The sequence below is a fragment of the Anas platyrhynchos genome, chromosome 14, assembly GCF_047663525.1.
Source record: "Anas platyrhynchos isolate ZD024472 breed Pekin duck chromosome 14, IASCAAS_PekinDuck_T2T, whole genome shotgun sequence".
In the NCBI taxonomy this organism is placed as follows: Eukaryota; Metazoa; Chordata; class Aves; order Anseriformes; family Anatidae; genus Anas; species Anas platyrhynchos.
This window is the reverse complement of record NC_092600.1, coordinates 4,696,040-4,713,204: the sequence shown is the minus strand read 5'-3', so window position 1 is coordinate 4,713,204 and position 17,165 is coordinate 4,696,040. Positions and strand designations below refer to the sequence as shown.

Here is a 17,165-nt window from a genome sequence, read left to right as displayed (position 1 = left end):
CTCTCTCCCTAACTACCCCAAGAACATGAGGCACCACTGTACGTCTCTTGGGTGAAACACATTAGTAGACATAAAACGAAAAAATATTTGTCTATTCTGCTGTGGACAGCTCTTCAGGGTGCTGTGGAAATCTAATGCTAGGTAGTTCTGCAGATATTTTTGTATGTGACTTTCTTGGAAACCAGCCTTGTTAGGCATGGAGCATTTCTGGGCGTCCCTATGAAGCCAGTCGGGATCTCTTCCCTCAGAGTCTTTGTCCAAGATCAAAGGAGGGACGAAGGAGCAGTTGTGTTTGGGCAGAGCAGGGACTCGTTCAGCCTCAAAATACCAAGAAACTTCTGGGCATGAACTTGGACCCATGGCCCAACTGAGCTTGAAAACCCCTTTCCTCCCTTCTAGAAATAAGTGGAGAGAACTTCTGAGTGACCTGCAAGAAAGGGCTGGGCCAGTTTGGGAAATAGGTCTTCATAATGCAGGGAACTGTTGTGGGTGGTCTGTGATTTCAGTCAGGTTGAAAGAGCTGGTTTGGTGGGGTTAATGTGCGCATCTCCAACACACCCCGAGCGTACGGGCTCCCCGGGGTACGGGCAAAGCAGGTTTCTCCGTGGCGGCGGGGATGTGCATGCACTCACACTCGAGTACTTACGTGTTTCTATTAAGATAATTCAGCCAACAAAACATATAGCCAAGGGTGATAGAAATTGAGGAATGCAGACTCGTTCTTGGCAGCTTGCATCTGGCTTGGAAGCGTTTCAGGGGTTGGATTAGATCTCGCTGCTCCGTGGGTCAGGCCTGGGGTAATTGCAGAGGCAGAGGTGGAGCGCGGCTGAACCGGGGATTAGCGCGGAGCAGCGCTGAGTCGGGGGCTGCCATCGATGGAGGTGACAATGACAACACACCAGGAGTGTCTCATCCTGGGCATTTCCACGCTGGCTGTAGTATTTCCAGCAGTATTGAGCCCGTGGGGTGGGAAGAGATGGCAAAGAGATGGCAAAGGTGCTCTGTGTTCGAGGCAGGTTCCTGCCTGGGGCGAGGAAGGAATGTGAAAGCACCTGGGGCTTGTCTGGTTCTGCTCAGTTTGCTCCAGGGGGGCCCAAATACCTGGAGTCCCATGGTGAAAATTTGACTTTTTGCCCTACCGCTGTTTACTTTGTGGAATTATTCCTGTTGTCATTAGTTCGCCTGGTTTTGTGCAATGTGTGCATTGTATGCAAATAAGTATGGCAAAAACAATGTCAAACAGGCTCGCATTTGAGAAAAGTTAATATTTCTCTTGGCAGTTCTAATGGCCTTTGTTCCCTATGTGCTGAATTAATTTTTTCTGCAGGCTCTTGCTCCATGCATGTCACGATAGGGCCTGAGTGACTTGCTGAAAGGGCTCTGCTAATCACCTAGGTGGAAATTCCTTCTTGTAAAATGCGGATCAGATACGTGGCCATTTCTGTACGGCTTCCAGAGCTGTACAGACATCATCAAGACATTGTCAGACCAAAAGATAAAATTAAACAGCTTGATACGAAGCTACCACAAGCAAAACAGAGCTGGCCTTGGCCTCGTGCTTGGGGTCTGCAGCTCGCTGGGCTGCCTGCACCAGGAGGCTCCGGGCTGGGGTGCACAGTAGGTCCAGAGCCATGGCTCAGAGCTCGTGGCCCTCTTGCTGTGTGCCCTGATAAAGGGTTTGTAGCTAACAAATTATCTGGATTTCAAGGTTTCAGTTGCTTAAACGAAGACACTGACAAGTCCCAGACCGCATCACGGTGAAGCCCAGCAGGCAGGAGCAGGGAATTGGCATGGGGCAGGGGCCGAATCAGCAGTGCCAGAGGAGGATGGATGGTTCTGGGGACGCACACGAAGGTCTTGTGCTGAACCCATCCATTATTCTTGTGTTTATTTCTCATTCTGTCAGCTTCAGTTGTGTTTCTGGCAACTGTTTGTTTGCTTTGGGCAGTGATAGTTATATTAGAGTAAATATTTTCTAGTGATTGTCAAGTGTCCAGTTTACTTTAGTTTCTTGCAATTTCCTGCTTTAATTAAAGGGAAAATAAAACACCTGCAGAAAACTGAGCTTTTTCAGGCAAAACTCATACCTCTGAAATTTAAAAAGGGATTTTCAGGAATTCGAGAAGTGGAAAGAGAAGCACCATCGACAAGGTTGAAGCGAGCTCTCCTCTGTGGCTGTAAAATGGCACCATAAAACCTGCGTGAGTCCCTGCTGCCAGAGAGAAGTGGCCATGGGAAACTGATGGTCATACCCTCGTTCTTGTTTATCCTTCCCTTCCTTCCATCCGTTTCCTATTGAAACTCAGTTTTGTTGTTGTTTGTGGGGATGAGGGAGCAGCGGCTTTGGAGCGGGAGTCTTGTGTGTGTGTAGAACATGCAATGGCTACGCGTGCAAAGCATGCCATGGGCGGCCGGTTGCTATAACAGTAACAGCACAATAAATCCTCGGAGCTGAACCATGCTGTCTATGTGTAAGCTGGGACATGTTTCCATTGTCCAGTTTCTCTTCTTAAATGTTTTCTGCAGTTCCCCATTCACTCCCGGTCCCTGTGCAGGCGGGCGCAGACACCGCGAGCTCATGCTCTGGGCTGGCCCCGGGATGCCCTACTTTTGCAAAATTCCTTTTTCTTGCAGCAATATGATTGCGGGCTGGATCTTATTTATTTTATCAAAGCCACTTTTCAATATGAGAGCAATTAATAAATGATTATAGAGAAGAAATGCAGCATTTGTTCCCCAATCCCTATAAATAAGGTAATTGCCTTCTCCAGTGGGAGCAGAGTTGGCAAGCGTTTCACAGGGAACTGTTGAAGTGCAGTGTTTGTTTGACATGTTTTAAATGGTTTACCAAGCAAAATCAGACACAAAAGGAAACCGGGTTGTCAGTCAGCTGCCCTGCCTCGGTCTGTTCATGTCTCCCCGTCAATCAGAGCACCAGCAGCTTTCCTGCCTGGCTGTGGAGCTTGTGATAATTCTGGTTTTTAGACTTTCTGATTTTTTTCTTTGTACATCTGACACAGGCTTTTTGGAGGATCTGATTTATTATATGGATTTAGGCAGAGCATTTGCAAGATTTACTCTACTTTGTGGTATTACGGCAAATGTAAACACATAATTCAACAGCGCCAGAAGAAAACGAAGGTGGGAAATAGCCTTTGGCAGCAGCAGGGGGATTTCAGAGCTGTGAAAAGGGGTAGAGACAGCCTTGGTCCTTCTCGTGGAGGTGAAAAACAATACGCTGTCACTTTGAAAGGCTGTGGAGAGATGCCGGGGGAGCCTCGTGTCCCAAACAGTGCCCGCGTTGTCCCGGCCGTGGTGCAGGTGCCGCTCGGGGTCTCTGTGCCGCGGACACGGAGGAGCGCGGGGCCTGTCAGAGCTGTGCAGCCGGCTGCTTCGCTCAGATGGATCTTGTTTGAGCTCCAACGCAAGCAAAAAGATAAGAAACAGAAACATCGGCTAGAGAGAGGTTTGACAGCCAAGTTTTGCAGAAACCAGATGGCATTCCTCGTTGTTCTTTCACCCAAGTAACGTGGGTTATCCCACCTATCTGCCTGTGGGTAGGGAAACGCCCCCCTCTCACCCAAAAGCCTGGTTTTCGCCAGATTTTTGGCTGTGGTTGCAGCGGGCTCCCTGGTTACAGTTCAGGCAGGTCCACACAATCAGTCCTGAGTGTGCAGCCGTGACCAGCAGAGGTGACCGGTGACTTCTGGGGTCCCTGCTGCATCGACAGGGGCTCTGCCCTTAGGTGTCAGAGGAAGGGAGGCACCGTCTGATGTTTTCTAAGACCTGCAAGTGGAAATGTTTGGGTTGGGATTTCTCTTTTGGGCTGGGCATCATTGTGCAGTGTTCCTTGAATCCCTCCGAGATTCCTTGAATCCCTTCTGTCCTGCAACGCTACGTGGCTGTGGAGGCAGTAAATGCCAGAGGGCTGGTCATGAATAATGGCTAATAATCAAATGATCAAATGACACCCACTCGTTTCTTGGAGGAATGAGTCAGATGTGCTAGAAAATCTTCATTTTTGGGGGGGGAATAAGGGCTGGAGCAGTGATTTGAAAACGTTACGATCCCGTAGGCTGCTACCGGCATGCAGGACATCTCCGGGATGCAGATGTACAGACCTGAAGATGTTGTGAGTTGGGCTAATGAAAGCCAGACCAGCCTCCAGCCCTTCGCTGTGGCCTCACGGATCATGGTTTGGAGAGCAGAAGCGGGAAACCGGAATCTAGATTTTTTTTTCTCCCATGTTCAGTGCTAATTTCCAGCCATTACACTTTTATACGTGGTTAACTGCCCTTCCAAAGGCTTCATTTATCTCCATTGCAGAATGCAGCAGTATATCTATATTCGTGAAGGACTCTCAGGGTTTCTGCTTTAAGTACTTTTAGATCCTCAGGTGAAATTAGATCCAGTATATCAATAGTTTAAAAGCGTATCCTGGAACCTAGAAAACAAAATTGAAAGCAGGATTCAGCTTATTGTGTTGTCTTAAACCCAGGTCTGATTTTAGTTAAAAACTTGGCAAGATGTGGTGATAGGCACCGCATAAAAATGACTGGAAGATGAAGGCCAACCCCGCTGCCCCGCTTTGGGGAGAGACTGGCCTTTTTCGTGATCTTTTGAGAATGAAATGGATTTGGAGAGTTTAAAAAAAAATACAACTATGGTAGAATATGACTGGGAAAATAATGGTGCGTAGAATGATCTCATTGAGCCTCAAAGTGATGTATTTGGGGAGTGAAGGTTCATGTGTTGATCATGTCGTGCAAATCTCTTGTCCCTCACCGCCATCTCTCCCGCGCTCCTGCACCAGCAGCTCCCAGCCCACACGATGCCACCGCTCGTCCCTGCACTTGTCCCTACCACCAAGCCAGGACCGTGGATGCTCTCCGCCTTTCCCTGCCTTATTTCTCTGCCCTTGTTTCCTGTTTCCACCACATCTCACACCATTTTCTCAAACTTGGCCGCTTTAAAATACAAGTAGAAACCGATGGTGGTGTCCAAACTTAGTAACATATTGGATAGCTTTGCTCTCAATAATTGCCTCTTTCTTTTCATCTTATCTCAGTGTTCAAAGAACAACAATACCTCATCTCTGTAAAACTTTGAACCTCTTTCCTGGATGTTGTTTGGTAAGTCAGGCTGGCGATCCAGCAGTTGTTTAGCTGATCTCTGCAATCTGCAGATGATCCAAACCGAAGTGTCTGGAGCTAAAAGGTTGCACCTTTGGTATTGTCAGAAATAATTTAAATTTCCCGTTTGATCTCTGAGATGCTCTTTGCTATTAAGGAAAAACATGGACATCTCCATCTCCCCTGCTGCCCCTCTATCCTATCAATCCTGCTTTTTTTTTTTTTTTCCCCACTTTAAAATGGGGAAAGAGAATGCATTTAGCTGCCATGTCAAAAGATTTATAAACCTATTGCTTTACAGACAACTGAAAATTTGGAGCTGAAAATAGTCTGAGTACCCTTGAAAGGATGCGTTTGGCTGCTTGGGAGTGAATTTAGCATCTGGAAGAGGCAGCTGAGCAAAGTCAGTCACTTCATTATGGCTTTCGGAGCTGTTTGCAAGACTAGTGATCCTGAAGCAGCCAAATAAAACAAACTATTCATCAAGTAAGATGCATCAAGTAAGCAAATGAACACGGTTAAACAAACCGTGGTGGTAATTTTGGTAATTTGTAAATTTAACGTGCACTTGCAGAGCTCCACAGAGTAGGTTGCGTTTTGGAAAGGCGTTTGCTGAGCCGTGCGTTTGGAAGCAGTTCGCTGCAACACGCTGGCCCAGGAGAAGACTTCAGTCTACAATGAAGTTGTTACTGAAACGTCCCCCAGATGTGTGAGCCATACATCATTCCCTCTTTGCATTGAAATAAAAGCAATCGTTGCCACTGAATCCTGGGCTAGAGCGGGCCCGAAACATGGCAGCAATGGGCTATAACAACGTTTAATTAGCAACTTTTGTGAGCATTGGCTTGTGCTATCTCATTAATTGTGCCTGTTCCCCACCTTGTGCCAACCACCTCCGAGGCACGGTGTGCGCCAAAGAAATGTCAGCACACTTTCTGGTATCTCAACTATGTTTTTACACGTTCCAATATACCTATTTTTTTTTCTCCTGGTCTTCCTACAGCTGTTTTGTGCTCTCTCATTGCTGACTCTGCTCAGCCTCCACGTTCCCAGCCTGCAGCAAGCTCTCCTGCACCCCGACTGTGGTCTCTGCAGCTCCTTCACCTGGGGCTGGCCATGAGCAAGAGGCTTGTGTGTCTCTATGGCCACGTATCCTAGAGTTTTGTCTTGTGCTGGCAGCTGTAATTAACCTCTGCTGTGCATGTTAAAGCATTTCTTAACTATAGGGATGCCCAGAGGCATGTGCAATCGGTGCCGGCATCCTGCCTGGAAGTGCTGCTGCTCTCTGATTTTCCTTATCAATGCCTTTGCAGTGTGCTCCTGCTCATTAATTGCATTCGGGCTTGACGTGGATTAGTATTAAAGCTGGAAGCTTAATCCTGTAGAGGGAGGCAGTGGCGGATACAAGTGTTGCTCTTAAGTTAGTCATAAATTGCTCTTATTTAGCAGAGTTCTTAAGTGTGCCATTGAGACCTCGGGCAGCGGTCTGCACTGCGCTGCCCCGGCGTGTTTCCGCTGGAAGTGGTGCAGTGCGGGTCAGGAACACGGCAGTAAAAGAGCTGATATTGTTTGGATCGTTCACACGTGCTCCAGGAAACGCCGTATTCTTCTCAAGAAGTGAATATGGCCGTAGCACGTGTTGGTTGTCTATATAATGGAAACTATTTTCCATAAAGTTTCCTAAATTCCTTTGCTGGAAGGCTCTCAGATGGGTGGGAAAGCAAGCTGTTTACACATAGCGAGCCTGCCGTCTGCCCAGGGTCATCAGAGAAAAGGCAACGGTGCCTTCAATTCCACAGTCAGAACGAGGAAACACTTTGGTGATCACATCTTCAGCGTGGTGAAAAGTCAAGGTCTGGGTATTGCATTTCAATGCAACAAATTCAAAGCCTTTAAAAAGAAATATTTTTTCACCCTTTACATCTCTCTGTAAAAATTTTTCATCACTGATTTCATTGCATTATCAGGACTAAAATGAGAAACATTGCTTACGAGCAAATATAGCATTTGAATGGGGGCCAGGAATTCCTTTTACAGTGTAAGCTTTTGTGTGAAATAAAAGCCAAACAGCTGCTCACAACTTAAGTCGGAGTAAGTGATCTAATGCTATTGCTCTGGTCTCAAATTTGAGGCTAAATTGTTTCTTTGCCAAAGACCTCGTGCCAACCTACCTGGTCCCAATTTGTGAGAACAAAGTACATTGTTTCTGCTGCTCCGGGAGTGAAATCGTTTTATTTGACGTTTCTTCCATCATAATTTCATCCCTGATGTAGGAAGCCTCTACAAGGTTGAGACTCTTCTCGCCTCCGAGTTATGCCTCAAGTAGGAAATTACCTCTGTGCCAGGTTAGTCAGTGGGATGGTTTTATTTTAATGTATCTGGAGAATCTTGCCCATTAATGCATTTGGCATTTAATGTATTTTGTTCTTTTCTCCTCTGTTCTCACTCTTTCTGCTGGTCCTTCAGCAGTGCCCTTCATCGGCTGCTCTCCAGGCTTTCCCTGGGACCCTCCCATGTGAAACCTCCTACCAGGAGCCAGCCCTGAAACCTGCGCTGGAGATGCCTCCAGAGCTGAGCACTGGTGGAGCACTGAGCCTCTTGTCCTCAGGGCAGAGCTTAGTTTGGGTCAAGGCAGGTATTAATATACCCAAATGACTTAAGGCAAGGTACCCGTGAACATTGGAAGCTCCTAAATCCAGGAGATAACCAGGAACTGGTACCTGCAGAGCAGTCGCTTTCCAGTTGTCTAATTCCTCCTCCATGCAACCCCACTTGGATGTCATTGGGAAGATGGAGGGAATGCTTAAAGTAAAAAGCATGGCTCAGTGGTGCTTAAACTTTAAACCAATGATTTGCATGCTTCAGGAAAAAATTAAAAGAAAAAAAATAAATAAGGTTTAATTACCGAGGAGAAAACTTTCCCAGCAATGCAGAAGGCAGAATATTTCCCTCCATGCTTGTTAGACACGGGCTGTGTCTGTCAGATGCACCGCTATGTACTTGCCTGCTCACAAAAGGTTTTAATTTCCACAGAACCTGAAGAGAAATTACTTCATACTCGCTGAGTTGTGCAGTAAGCGTACCGTTAGAGCTTAGGTTCCTGGAAGATTTATGGCAAATATATCAGCAGAAAAAGGGGAAAAAGCCCCGTGGCCAAGAAATGCCGTGGCCTGTCCCGTGATGGCAGTGGCCTTGCTGGTACCCAGTGGTACGGGCAAAGCCTCCGAGCAGCCCCAGCCTTGTTCATCACAGGGCAAACCAGAGGACTTACGTGCCTGTCTGGGTTATGTTTGTTTTAACAGAAGCTAAAAATGAGGAAATTTGAAGCACTGTATGTGTTATATTTAGAAGCTCACATTGTTTTTTGAGTATTTTTCTATCAAAAACTAACCGCAATTTTTAGGAGTTTAGGTGTGGTGTTGCGATGTGCACGGTATAAAATTTATGTGCAGAGAAACTGGGAAAAAAATCCCTGAGTTCACCTGGTCTGTCCCTGATGTGCTAAACCAGCCACTTGCTTCACGTGGGCCTTTTACCTGTGCTGCATCTGGCTCCTTTCTGTCCCACCAGCTGCTGGCTGGAAGGCGTTTTCCTGGCAGTGAGCAGCATCATTTCGTGCCTGCTGCCCCTCTCCTCGGACACATCTCTAGCTCTCCAAGGTCACAATGCCGTTAATAATAGCTCTGCCCTGCGTGCAAGTGGCATTTTAACAGCATTGCTTGGGGTACCTCTCCCGGAGCTGTTCAGTGACACGTTTACTGGTAGGGCAGAGTTCCTGCTGGCTGAATCATCTTTCCTTTAAATGACACCGCCCAGCAGATCGCCCGTCTCATGCGCCGTGCCTGGCCCGAGCAGTGAATTGACCTGTACCCGCACCAGGTGGTTCCCTGGCTTCTGGGATTTGCTGGTGGCAAACCAACATGACACAAACCTTGAAGTTTTTCCAAGGAGATGCAGGTAGTGGACGTACCCACAGTGCCTTCATTTGTACCTGCGTGTTCATGCCCCAAGACCTGAGATGGTGCCAGGTGCTGGGTGAGACAGGTCCCAAAGCCCTGCGCCTCATCCCTGCTCCAGGAGCCCCTCAAATGGCCATGCCAAGGGAAGAGTCGCTCACTCAATGTGTAGGACAGAATTTCATTTTCCTCTTTTCCCTGCTGTCAGTAATGAGCTGCTTGCAGATGGTCTGCTTTCTTAGAGGGACTTGTGGGATTAGAGAAAGGCAAAGTGGATCCACACACATCCCGTGTTGGTGCTTGGGCACACCGGGAGAAGGATCATCTGTGTCCATCTTGTAGCACCTCGCAGGACAGATGCCTTCTCCTGAAGTCCCTGTGGTAGTTTCTCTGGATGCTTTACATTGAGAACAATTATTTAGAAACAGCCAATGTTGTTCATGTCCGTAGCTTAACGAGATTTATTTGTGTAACCCTGCTGTCAGTGTGATAAAACATGATTAATTTATTTTCTGTGGAGTACGATCTTTACTTAAATTTCACAAGGGCTTCATCAACACCAGCTTGTTGCTCATCACCTGGCCGGCTTGCTGGAGGCTGCAGGCTTTTTTGGGAGCCAAACTGATGTAATACCATTAGGTTTTCAAAATCAGTCATCGGTGTTTGATCCTGGCCAAGTTCAGCGTAAAAATAGAAACTCCAAATGGCGGCTGCAGTCAGGTCAGAGCAAAACTAAAATCCCCAGCGGCGTATTCCTCAGCTTCCCCTTATCTGAAACATCTGCTGGAACATGCGTGTGCTGCTGGGGTCTTGCTTGCACCACCATACAGGAGAAACTATTCCTAGCCCTGGACCTTCCTCCTCATGTGTGCCCTGCGTGGAAGGGATTTGGCTGTTCGGTTTTGATGTGGCTTGTTTTGCCGAGATGCGCTTTTGCTTTGTTATTTGAAGCATGCAGCGTCGCGGAGCCTTGGCCCGGGGTTAACGCAAATAATGAAAATAGAAACAGCTCCCTGAGCTGGCCGTGCAAGTCTTTGATGGGCTGTTCTTGGCCCTGACTCTTCATTACGATGGTGCTTGTGAGGAAGTGTGTAGAAAACGAGGCGGAGGTGGAGGCAGTGCTTTCTGAATGCTGAAAACTTGCTGGGGGAGGAGAGAGGGCTTGCAACAGAAGAGAGCTGCTGCTTTTGAAGATCCCAGGAGGAAGGATTTAAGAGCTCTTTTAAAGATGCTGAAATTGAGACTTGTAATCGTGCAGCATGGGATGAGCTTTGAAACAGGAAAACTTTGATTTTTATGTTCAAGTTTATTGGTAACATGGAAGCTAAATCTGTCGGTGATATTAGTGTGATTGCTGTAGACGTGCTCCTGGGACCCGCTTGGCCCAGTCCCTCTCTTGCTTTATGGTTTGCACGTGGCAGATTGAGCTCTTGGGGTGGGGAAGCTGAGAAACGAAGGGTGGGAATCCTGCCCAAATGGGCACCAACCATGGACTGCATCCTCAGATGTGCTCCCGTAAAAATAACATTTAAATGCAAAGTATAAGCTTGTTTGCTTAAAGTCCATCGTGTATTCACTCCTGTGCAGTTACTGGGATCTTTTCTAGGTATTCGAGGAGCGGGGTTATTCAGCTGCTCTCCAACTCCTGTCTTGCCAGATTCTCTTCTGCAGTTTGTGCGTGTTGAGTAATATGGAAAATGACAGAGGCTATTTTACATTTTGCTGTGGGATCCTGGATCTGGAACAGCTAATTCTGATTGCAGATAACGAGCATTAGTTTTGAGTACTTCCGCGCTCCAAAAACGCAATCCATCAAAACCCAAGTACTTTGTGTCAGAGCTGAATGTTGCACTAGAGGTTTTGTAATCCAACATGTCAAACTTGTTTAAATGTGAGCTCGTAACTGAAAGCCAAAGGAAGCAATAAGTGCTTCATTATCTTGCTTACCTTATAGAAGTGTCTTACAGTTTTTGGGGAAAAGAGAAAATGAACGCATTGCTGCAAGAAATGCGCGACCATTTCTTGGGCTTGTAGAGGTGCTCCCAACATGTTGCATGAGTTTTTTGGGCTTGCAGGCAGGCTGGTATCTTGTAAGGTAAGCTTACTGACTGGTGCGGAGCAGTGCTCCGCTCCACCTGCTGAATAGTTGGGCGTCTCGGTCCCTGGGGACTTCTTGCCTTTTCCATGAAGTGGCTTTGTGTTAGCAAGTACTTCAGCAGAGAAAAGCCTACTTGCATGTGCCTTCTGAAAGAGCTGTCCTTGGGGACATCTGCTCATTCATTCCAGACAACGATTTGCTTAAGATTTTTTTTTCTTGGTATTTTGAGCGTGGAGAAGCATATAGGTATGATGAACAGAGGTGGTCACTTCTCATAAAGAATCACCAAAGCCTGTGTGTAGGCGCCTGCCTTCTTAAGGGCTTTCAAAGCTACCGCCTCTGCCCAGGGTTTGCACTCAAGCAGCTGCCTCAGCGCAGATGTGTGAAGCTGGAATCTGCCATGGACCTCCCCACCTTGCACACGGCAGCCCGTGCAGCTGCCCAAACGTGCATCCTCTTGGTTTAAAAAGAAGGCGGGGAGCACCCTGTCCATCTGCTCCTGCCCTGTGCCAGCACGTTATCAGAAAGTGGCCTGAGCAAGAGCAGCCATAACAAAAGGCAAATCGCCCGTGTTTGATGTGAGTGCAGCTGTGGCTTTATTCCAGTCACTTCTTAATTTATATTTCAAATTCAGTTTATCTTCATGCCCTGGTGACTAAACAAAAGAGCTGTACGCGCTTGACTGTTTGAAGAAACTGTCTCTGGGTGTGGGGAAAAAGGGGAAAAAAAATGATTTAAGGGTGTGTGTGTAGGGGGAATCCAGAGCACTGAGCGAGCAGCACAACCTCACTGGCTTTAAATGTAGCGTGAGCGGCGCTTTGGTTTGTTTCAACATGTGCCTGTAGATCGTTTCACTCTTTGAATGATCTTGAATATTATTTTTCCCTTTGTAACAAGCACCCACCCAAGAGAAGAGGAGCCTTTGTTGGCTACAGCTAGGAAAAACACTGAAACGCCCCAAATTTGCCTCTGATCTTGAGTTGTGCCATCTCACAGGCTAATGTATCTCTCGTGTGGGTTTTGTTGCTGCTGGTGAAGGTAACGTTTGGGACACGGACTGGCTTTGTCACCTTGTTGGGGTGGTTTAAGGCTGTTCCCCCCAGCTCTGCACCCATCTCATCTCACTGGGATCCCCTTGTTGTAGCTCAGCTGTAGAGTTTGTGGCATAAACCTCTGGTGCCCAGGTGCTCTAGCCAAAACACACCACCTCGAATGCTGCCCAGTTGTTCCAGCTTGGGTCCTGGAGCTGCCTTCTTCCCCAGAAACTGAGCACAGCTCCCAGCACATGGCAAGGAGGATGCTTGTGTGCATCCTTGCCCAGGCAGGCCACGTGGAGTTATACGAAGGGAAATAATTCCTTGCTTGTTCTGTATCTTAAAAGCAACTGGATCACATATGGAGCTGCAAGGAGCTTCCCTCCACTAACAACCAGAGCTTGCTTTCTGGGTGGCTTTTCTGCTAACATAAACCATAGCCCGGGACTCCAGAGTTTTCAGGGCTCTTGGACCAAATTTGAAGTGAATCTTAAATTATTTTCTTTTTTTTTCTTTTTTAATTTGGAAAAACTCTGTAGACTATAGGTGCTGCATGTTTCCAATCTGTGTCTGGTATTTGCTTTGAATCTTTGGGTCCGCTGGAATCCGTAGCCAAGAAGGTTCATGCAAAACGTTGTGACCCAAAACTGTTTAATCTTAGATCTGTGGTCTCAGAGTCTGCAGTCCGGCCCGAATGCCTGATGAGTATCAGCTGAGCAAGCATCGCCGAATCTGACTTCTGTCCGTGAACCATAAACCTTTTCCCCAGGGAACAAGAAAGTAAATTGGCCTTTGTGCAGGAACAGCCAGCAAGAGCGGGGCTGCAGCTTCCTAGTGCTCAACACCAGGCCCTGCGGTACGCTGCACAGGTCTCCTTCCTTCTAAGTAAAGCCATATGGGAAAAAAAATAATAAAATAGGCTTTTCCAAGAGTGGCCGAACCAACCAATTTGTTCAAGCTATTCTTCTGGTTGACTCATTTTTAACCGGAGGAGAAAAACCAAAAAGGGAAGGAAGAAGACAATTTGAAAAATGCCAAAAGGGAAGAACGGGAAACAATCTAAACCACTTGGAGCTCGCAAAAATGAAAATTAGAAAAAATGCCGATTTTATGAGTGGGTAGGCCCTCCAAAACAGTGTGAAACTTGATCTTTTTTTGCTGGCATTTAACACCCACCTTCATTTTGGTGAACACCAATTTCCCTTATGTCCATCAGCAAGGCAGGTGGTCATAGCGTTCGTAAACTCAAAGCTGAAGTGACAGGGCCCAGCAACACAGTTTTCTCAGTCTGGGAGTGCCAGATTTGGCTGAATTAGGAGGGACAAAGCCGTGTTTGACACGCGTGGTGCACTAGCCCTGCTTGCCCCGGTACTGGTGGATTACTGAATTTATAGAGTGACCCAGTCAGCAGTTACCCAATTTGCAACAGGTAAATTAGTTCAACGAGGGATAATTTACTGCCCTGTGGAGAACCGTGTTATTTGGGCTCTTGGCAATATTCTGTGAGCTACAAAACCAACGTTGCCTTTAATTTTTCATTTGCTCACCCACAGTAGGTGACATGCGTGGCCACTGCCCGGCGGAGCAGCTGAGCCAACCCCGTCCGTTTGCTGTGAACTTTTTACCTTATTTCTGCGGCTATTCCTTAGATGCACCTATCAGCTCTTCCTCGTAACGGCTCCGAACAGCGATGTATTCCGTGCTCTTCCTTTGTCTTGGTGTTATTAGATCTGTCGTCTCGCTGGCAGGCTCGTGGTGTTGTCAGGAACCGCGCGCCGTGCCGCGCGCTCGGGCTGTTTAGCTTGAGCGTGACACGTTGTTTAAAAACAGAGCGCTCCGTGCTCTGTGTTCGCTCTCCTCTCCAAGCTGTCTTTCATAAAAATGTAAATAAAGAACTCCCAGCGCTGATACAGCGGGGCTGGGATGGGTAGGAGAAAAGGCCCGGCGATTGCCCAATTGACATTAATGCAACATAAATCTTAATTATATTGAACAAGCATCAGGCTGCAGGATCCGAGCAGTCGGAGTCGTTAGGGAACAGTTTACAGTTCGCATTTATCTTCAAACAAATTCCCAGGCCTCCTTAATTTCCATTGTAGCCTCCTAATGGGGTTTAAAACTAGACACAGAATTTGGGTGTAATGTTTAGTGCTATCTGCATCGGGCAGAGATGTTTTTTCCATCGCATGAGCATCGGTTCCTGAATGAGCCCTGGTGGTGCTCAGGAACGGCTGTGGCACCTGCGGGTGTCTGGCACCTGCTGCCACGTACCGTGCCTCGTCCCCAAGCTGGTGGCAGCAGCTCTGCTTGTGAAGTTCTTGCAAATATCTCCACCATAATTTCCATTGTGCAGACTGGGCTTGGCCACACGTGCACAGGTTGATGGCCCAGGGCTGCGGCTTGCTGCCGAGTGCCCCAACCTCCCGCTGGAGGGGTGGCCATGTCCCTCTTGGTCCCTGCTCAGGTTCTCTCAGCGGAGACTTTTCCAAATTCAGCTATTGAATGGCAGCAGGATTCTATATGTTGAGTCCAAAAAGTCTTTCCTGCTTTTCCAATTCCATTTCTTTGACCGATGTTTTTTTCAGACAAATGCAGCAAGGGGAATGGAAGAGAATGGATTTTATTTCTCTCTCATCTTTGATTTCTCTCAGTGGTTGCTGTGAGTGTGCTGTACTCGTGGCTCTAGGTGTTACTTCTTTCCTTACAGATTCCCTTCTGGAAAAGATAGACTGTAAAGAATTACACGATGTAGGCAGTAGTCAATTTTTCCCTTATGGTGTGAAGTAGTAAGAAATCCCTTTAAGTTTACTACTGATTTTTGTAGTTGTTTAAACAAAGTTTGGTTTCTCACACTCTCAGTCCTCAGGGCCCATCCTGAGCTTTACGGGAGCTCGGCACGCTCTCACCCTCCGGCACCAGCCTTCCTCTAACCGAGTTAAAAGCATTGCTACCAACTCATTAGTCACTTGTTTCAAAACCCAGCCTCTCCTCCAGCTCCACTGGCACATTCCCTGCTCCCAAGAAATGCTGTGCTCCCTCCCTGCCTCTAGCAGCAGAGAGGTAAAACTTACAGAGCTGCTGGAGACAAAGCAGGTCGTAGTGCTACTGAGGGATGGAGCAGCCCCCAAAATGAGTGCAGGGGGAGGCTGGAGGCTGCTGCCTCGTTTCATAACGACAGCAGCAATTCCCAGCAGTCACACAGCCCCTGAGCTGGGCACCGGCATGCTCAGAATTGGCCCATTCCCGTGGCTGGCATGGAAAGGGGCTTTTCTGCCCCCCAGCAACCTGCCGGCTCAAGGATCTCCCATGGATGTTTTCTACCAACCCCTTGCAGGGTGAGCCCTGGGCATGTACCTGCAAAATTGTCACCTCCATAGGGAGAGCAGGGACTGGAGCCCTGCCTGGACAGAGGGACAGACAGACGGACGGCTGACAGGTTTACCCTAATGTTAAAGAGAAGAGCCCCTGGCCGCTCCTGGGGTCCAGTTACACATTTGGGCACGGAAATGTTTATGGAGAAAGTGAAATCTTGCTCGGAGCGCAGGACTATCTAGGGCTCTGTGTTTATTGTCCTTTGCACCTAAAAGCTAACAAAGCAGCAGAAGGCAGAGGGAGCAGGGTTGTTTCCCATATAAAAAGGGAGCTCTTGTTTTTGTTAACGTTGCTGACACCCAGTGAACGCCTCTCCGGAGCTGGCTGACCTCCTGCAGGAGGCTACCAGAAGTGGCTTCTTGTCCCCATCTGGCCATGGGTGTGTTGAGGGCGCATGGAAGCTGCCAGCTCCCAGCCCTGGGAGCCCGCTGCCAGCAGAGGTTGCAAAACCTTCGCCCGCAGCACAAAGGATGCAACATCACAGCCGGGTCGGGACCTGGCTGCAGCAGTGCTCTGTGCCTGCTGCTTATGTGCCTTTTATCCTTGATTTAAGGACGTGCTGCCCCTCGCAGCTTTTTATTGACCACCTAGCTATTGCTGCCCGGCTGGGTAGGAGAAGAAGCAAATGTTTTATATCTGAGACAGTGGGTGTATGATGGGGTCTAGGCTGCTTTGGCAGCCAACGTGGGGACTTTGGGCTTGGATAATGGTTAGGAAGAAAAAGCTTTGGTTCATCACTTCGATCGCTGGTGTGGCTTGCAAGATTGCAGTGGAGGTGGGGAGGGCAGGCGGTGGTTTGGATGTAAGGGGAAGGTCTCGTGGCTGCCCTCTGTCCCCTCTGCCCATCGCTAACCGTCTGCTCTGTTTCCACAGGCCCTCCGGGGAGGCGAGGGAAGCCCGGACGGCGCGGAGAGCCCGGTAAGCATCGCGGTCACCCCACCGCTGTCACGGGGCTGGGCACAAACATCCCGGTACCGCTACCATCACCTCTCTCTGACGGGCTGGCTCCTGGTTAAACCGCAGACTGGCCTCGGTGGGGACTCAGATTTTTGCTAAATGTTGGTTTATATTAATTAGTCCTTTGTCACTTTGATATCTGGTGGGTTTTCTCCTGTCTCGTGGACTGGAAAAACACTGATGTTGTGTCAGCTGGGGAGCAGCACTGCTCACACTCTGCTTCTAGGTTGGAGTGCAGTTGGAGAGGGGAGAGATGTGGTTGGCACTGCGCTGTCTGAGGAAAACAGTGACCTCGGTACAGGAATGTACCTAGAAAGCTGCAGGTAGTTTGCAACTGCCTCTACTTATCAGAAAACAGATAAAAATTTCACACATTTTGTCTCTTAAGCTGTTGAATTTTTAGTGAATTAATGGGGACCAGGGAGATTTTTATGTATCCGGGAGGCTGCTCTGTGCTGCTCGTTGGCTACAGCAAATACCCAGCTGGGTTTTCTAAACACAGAACTTTCTGGCCATCAAGTTTTACTTTTATCTCTGGGGAGAGCGAATCAGGGGTTTTGTTTTGCAAGCTATGAGCTGATCTCCGTGGAAGACAGACAGGCATTTCCCTTCTCCT

At 48.0% G+C, this 17,165-nt stretch overlaps 1 protein-coding gene across 1 annotated transcript in view; it reads left to right on the top strand.

Moving 5' to 3' along the window:
- Positions 1-17,165, top strand: part of COL23A1 (collagen type XXIII alpha 1 chain) — a 169,619-nt gene that overhangs the window by 98,209 nt on the left and 54,245 nt on the right. Inside the window, exon 3 of the mRNA XM_072023577.1 lies at positions 16,466-16,510. Coding sequence (XP_071879678.1) covers positions 16,466-16,510 — 45 coding nt within the window. The remainder of the gene's footprint in view (positions 1-16,465; positions 16,511-17,165) is intronic.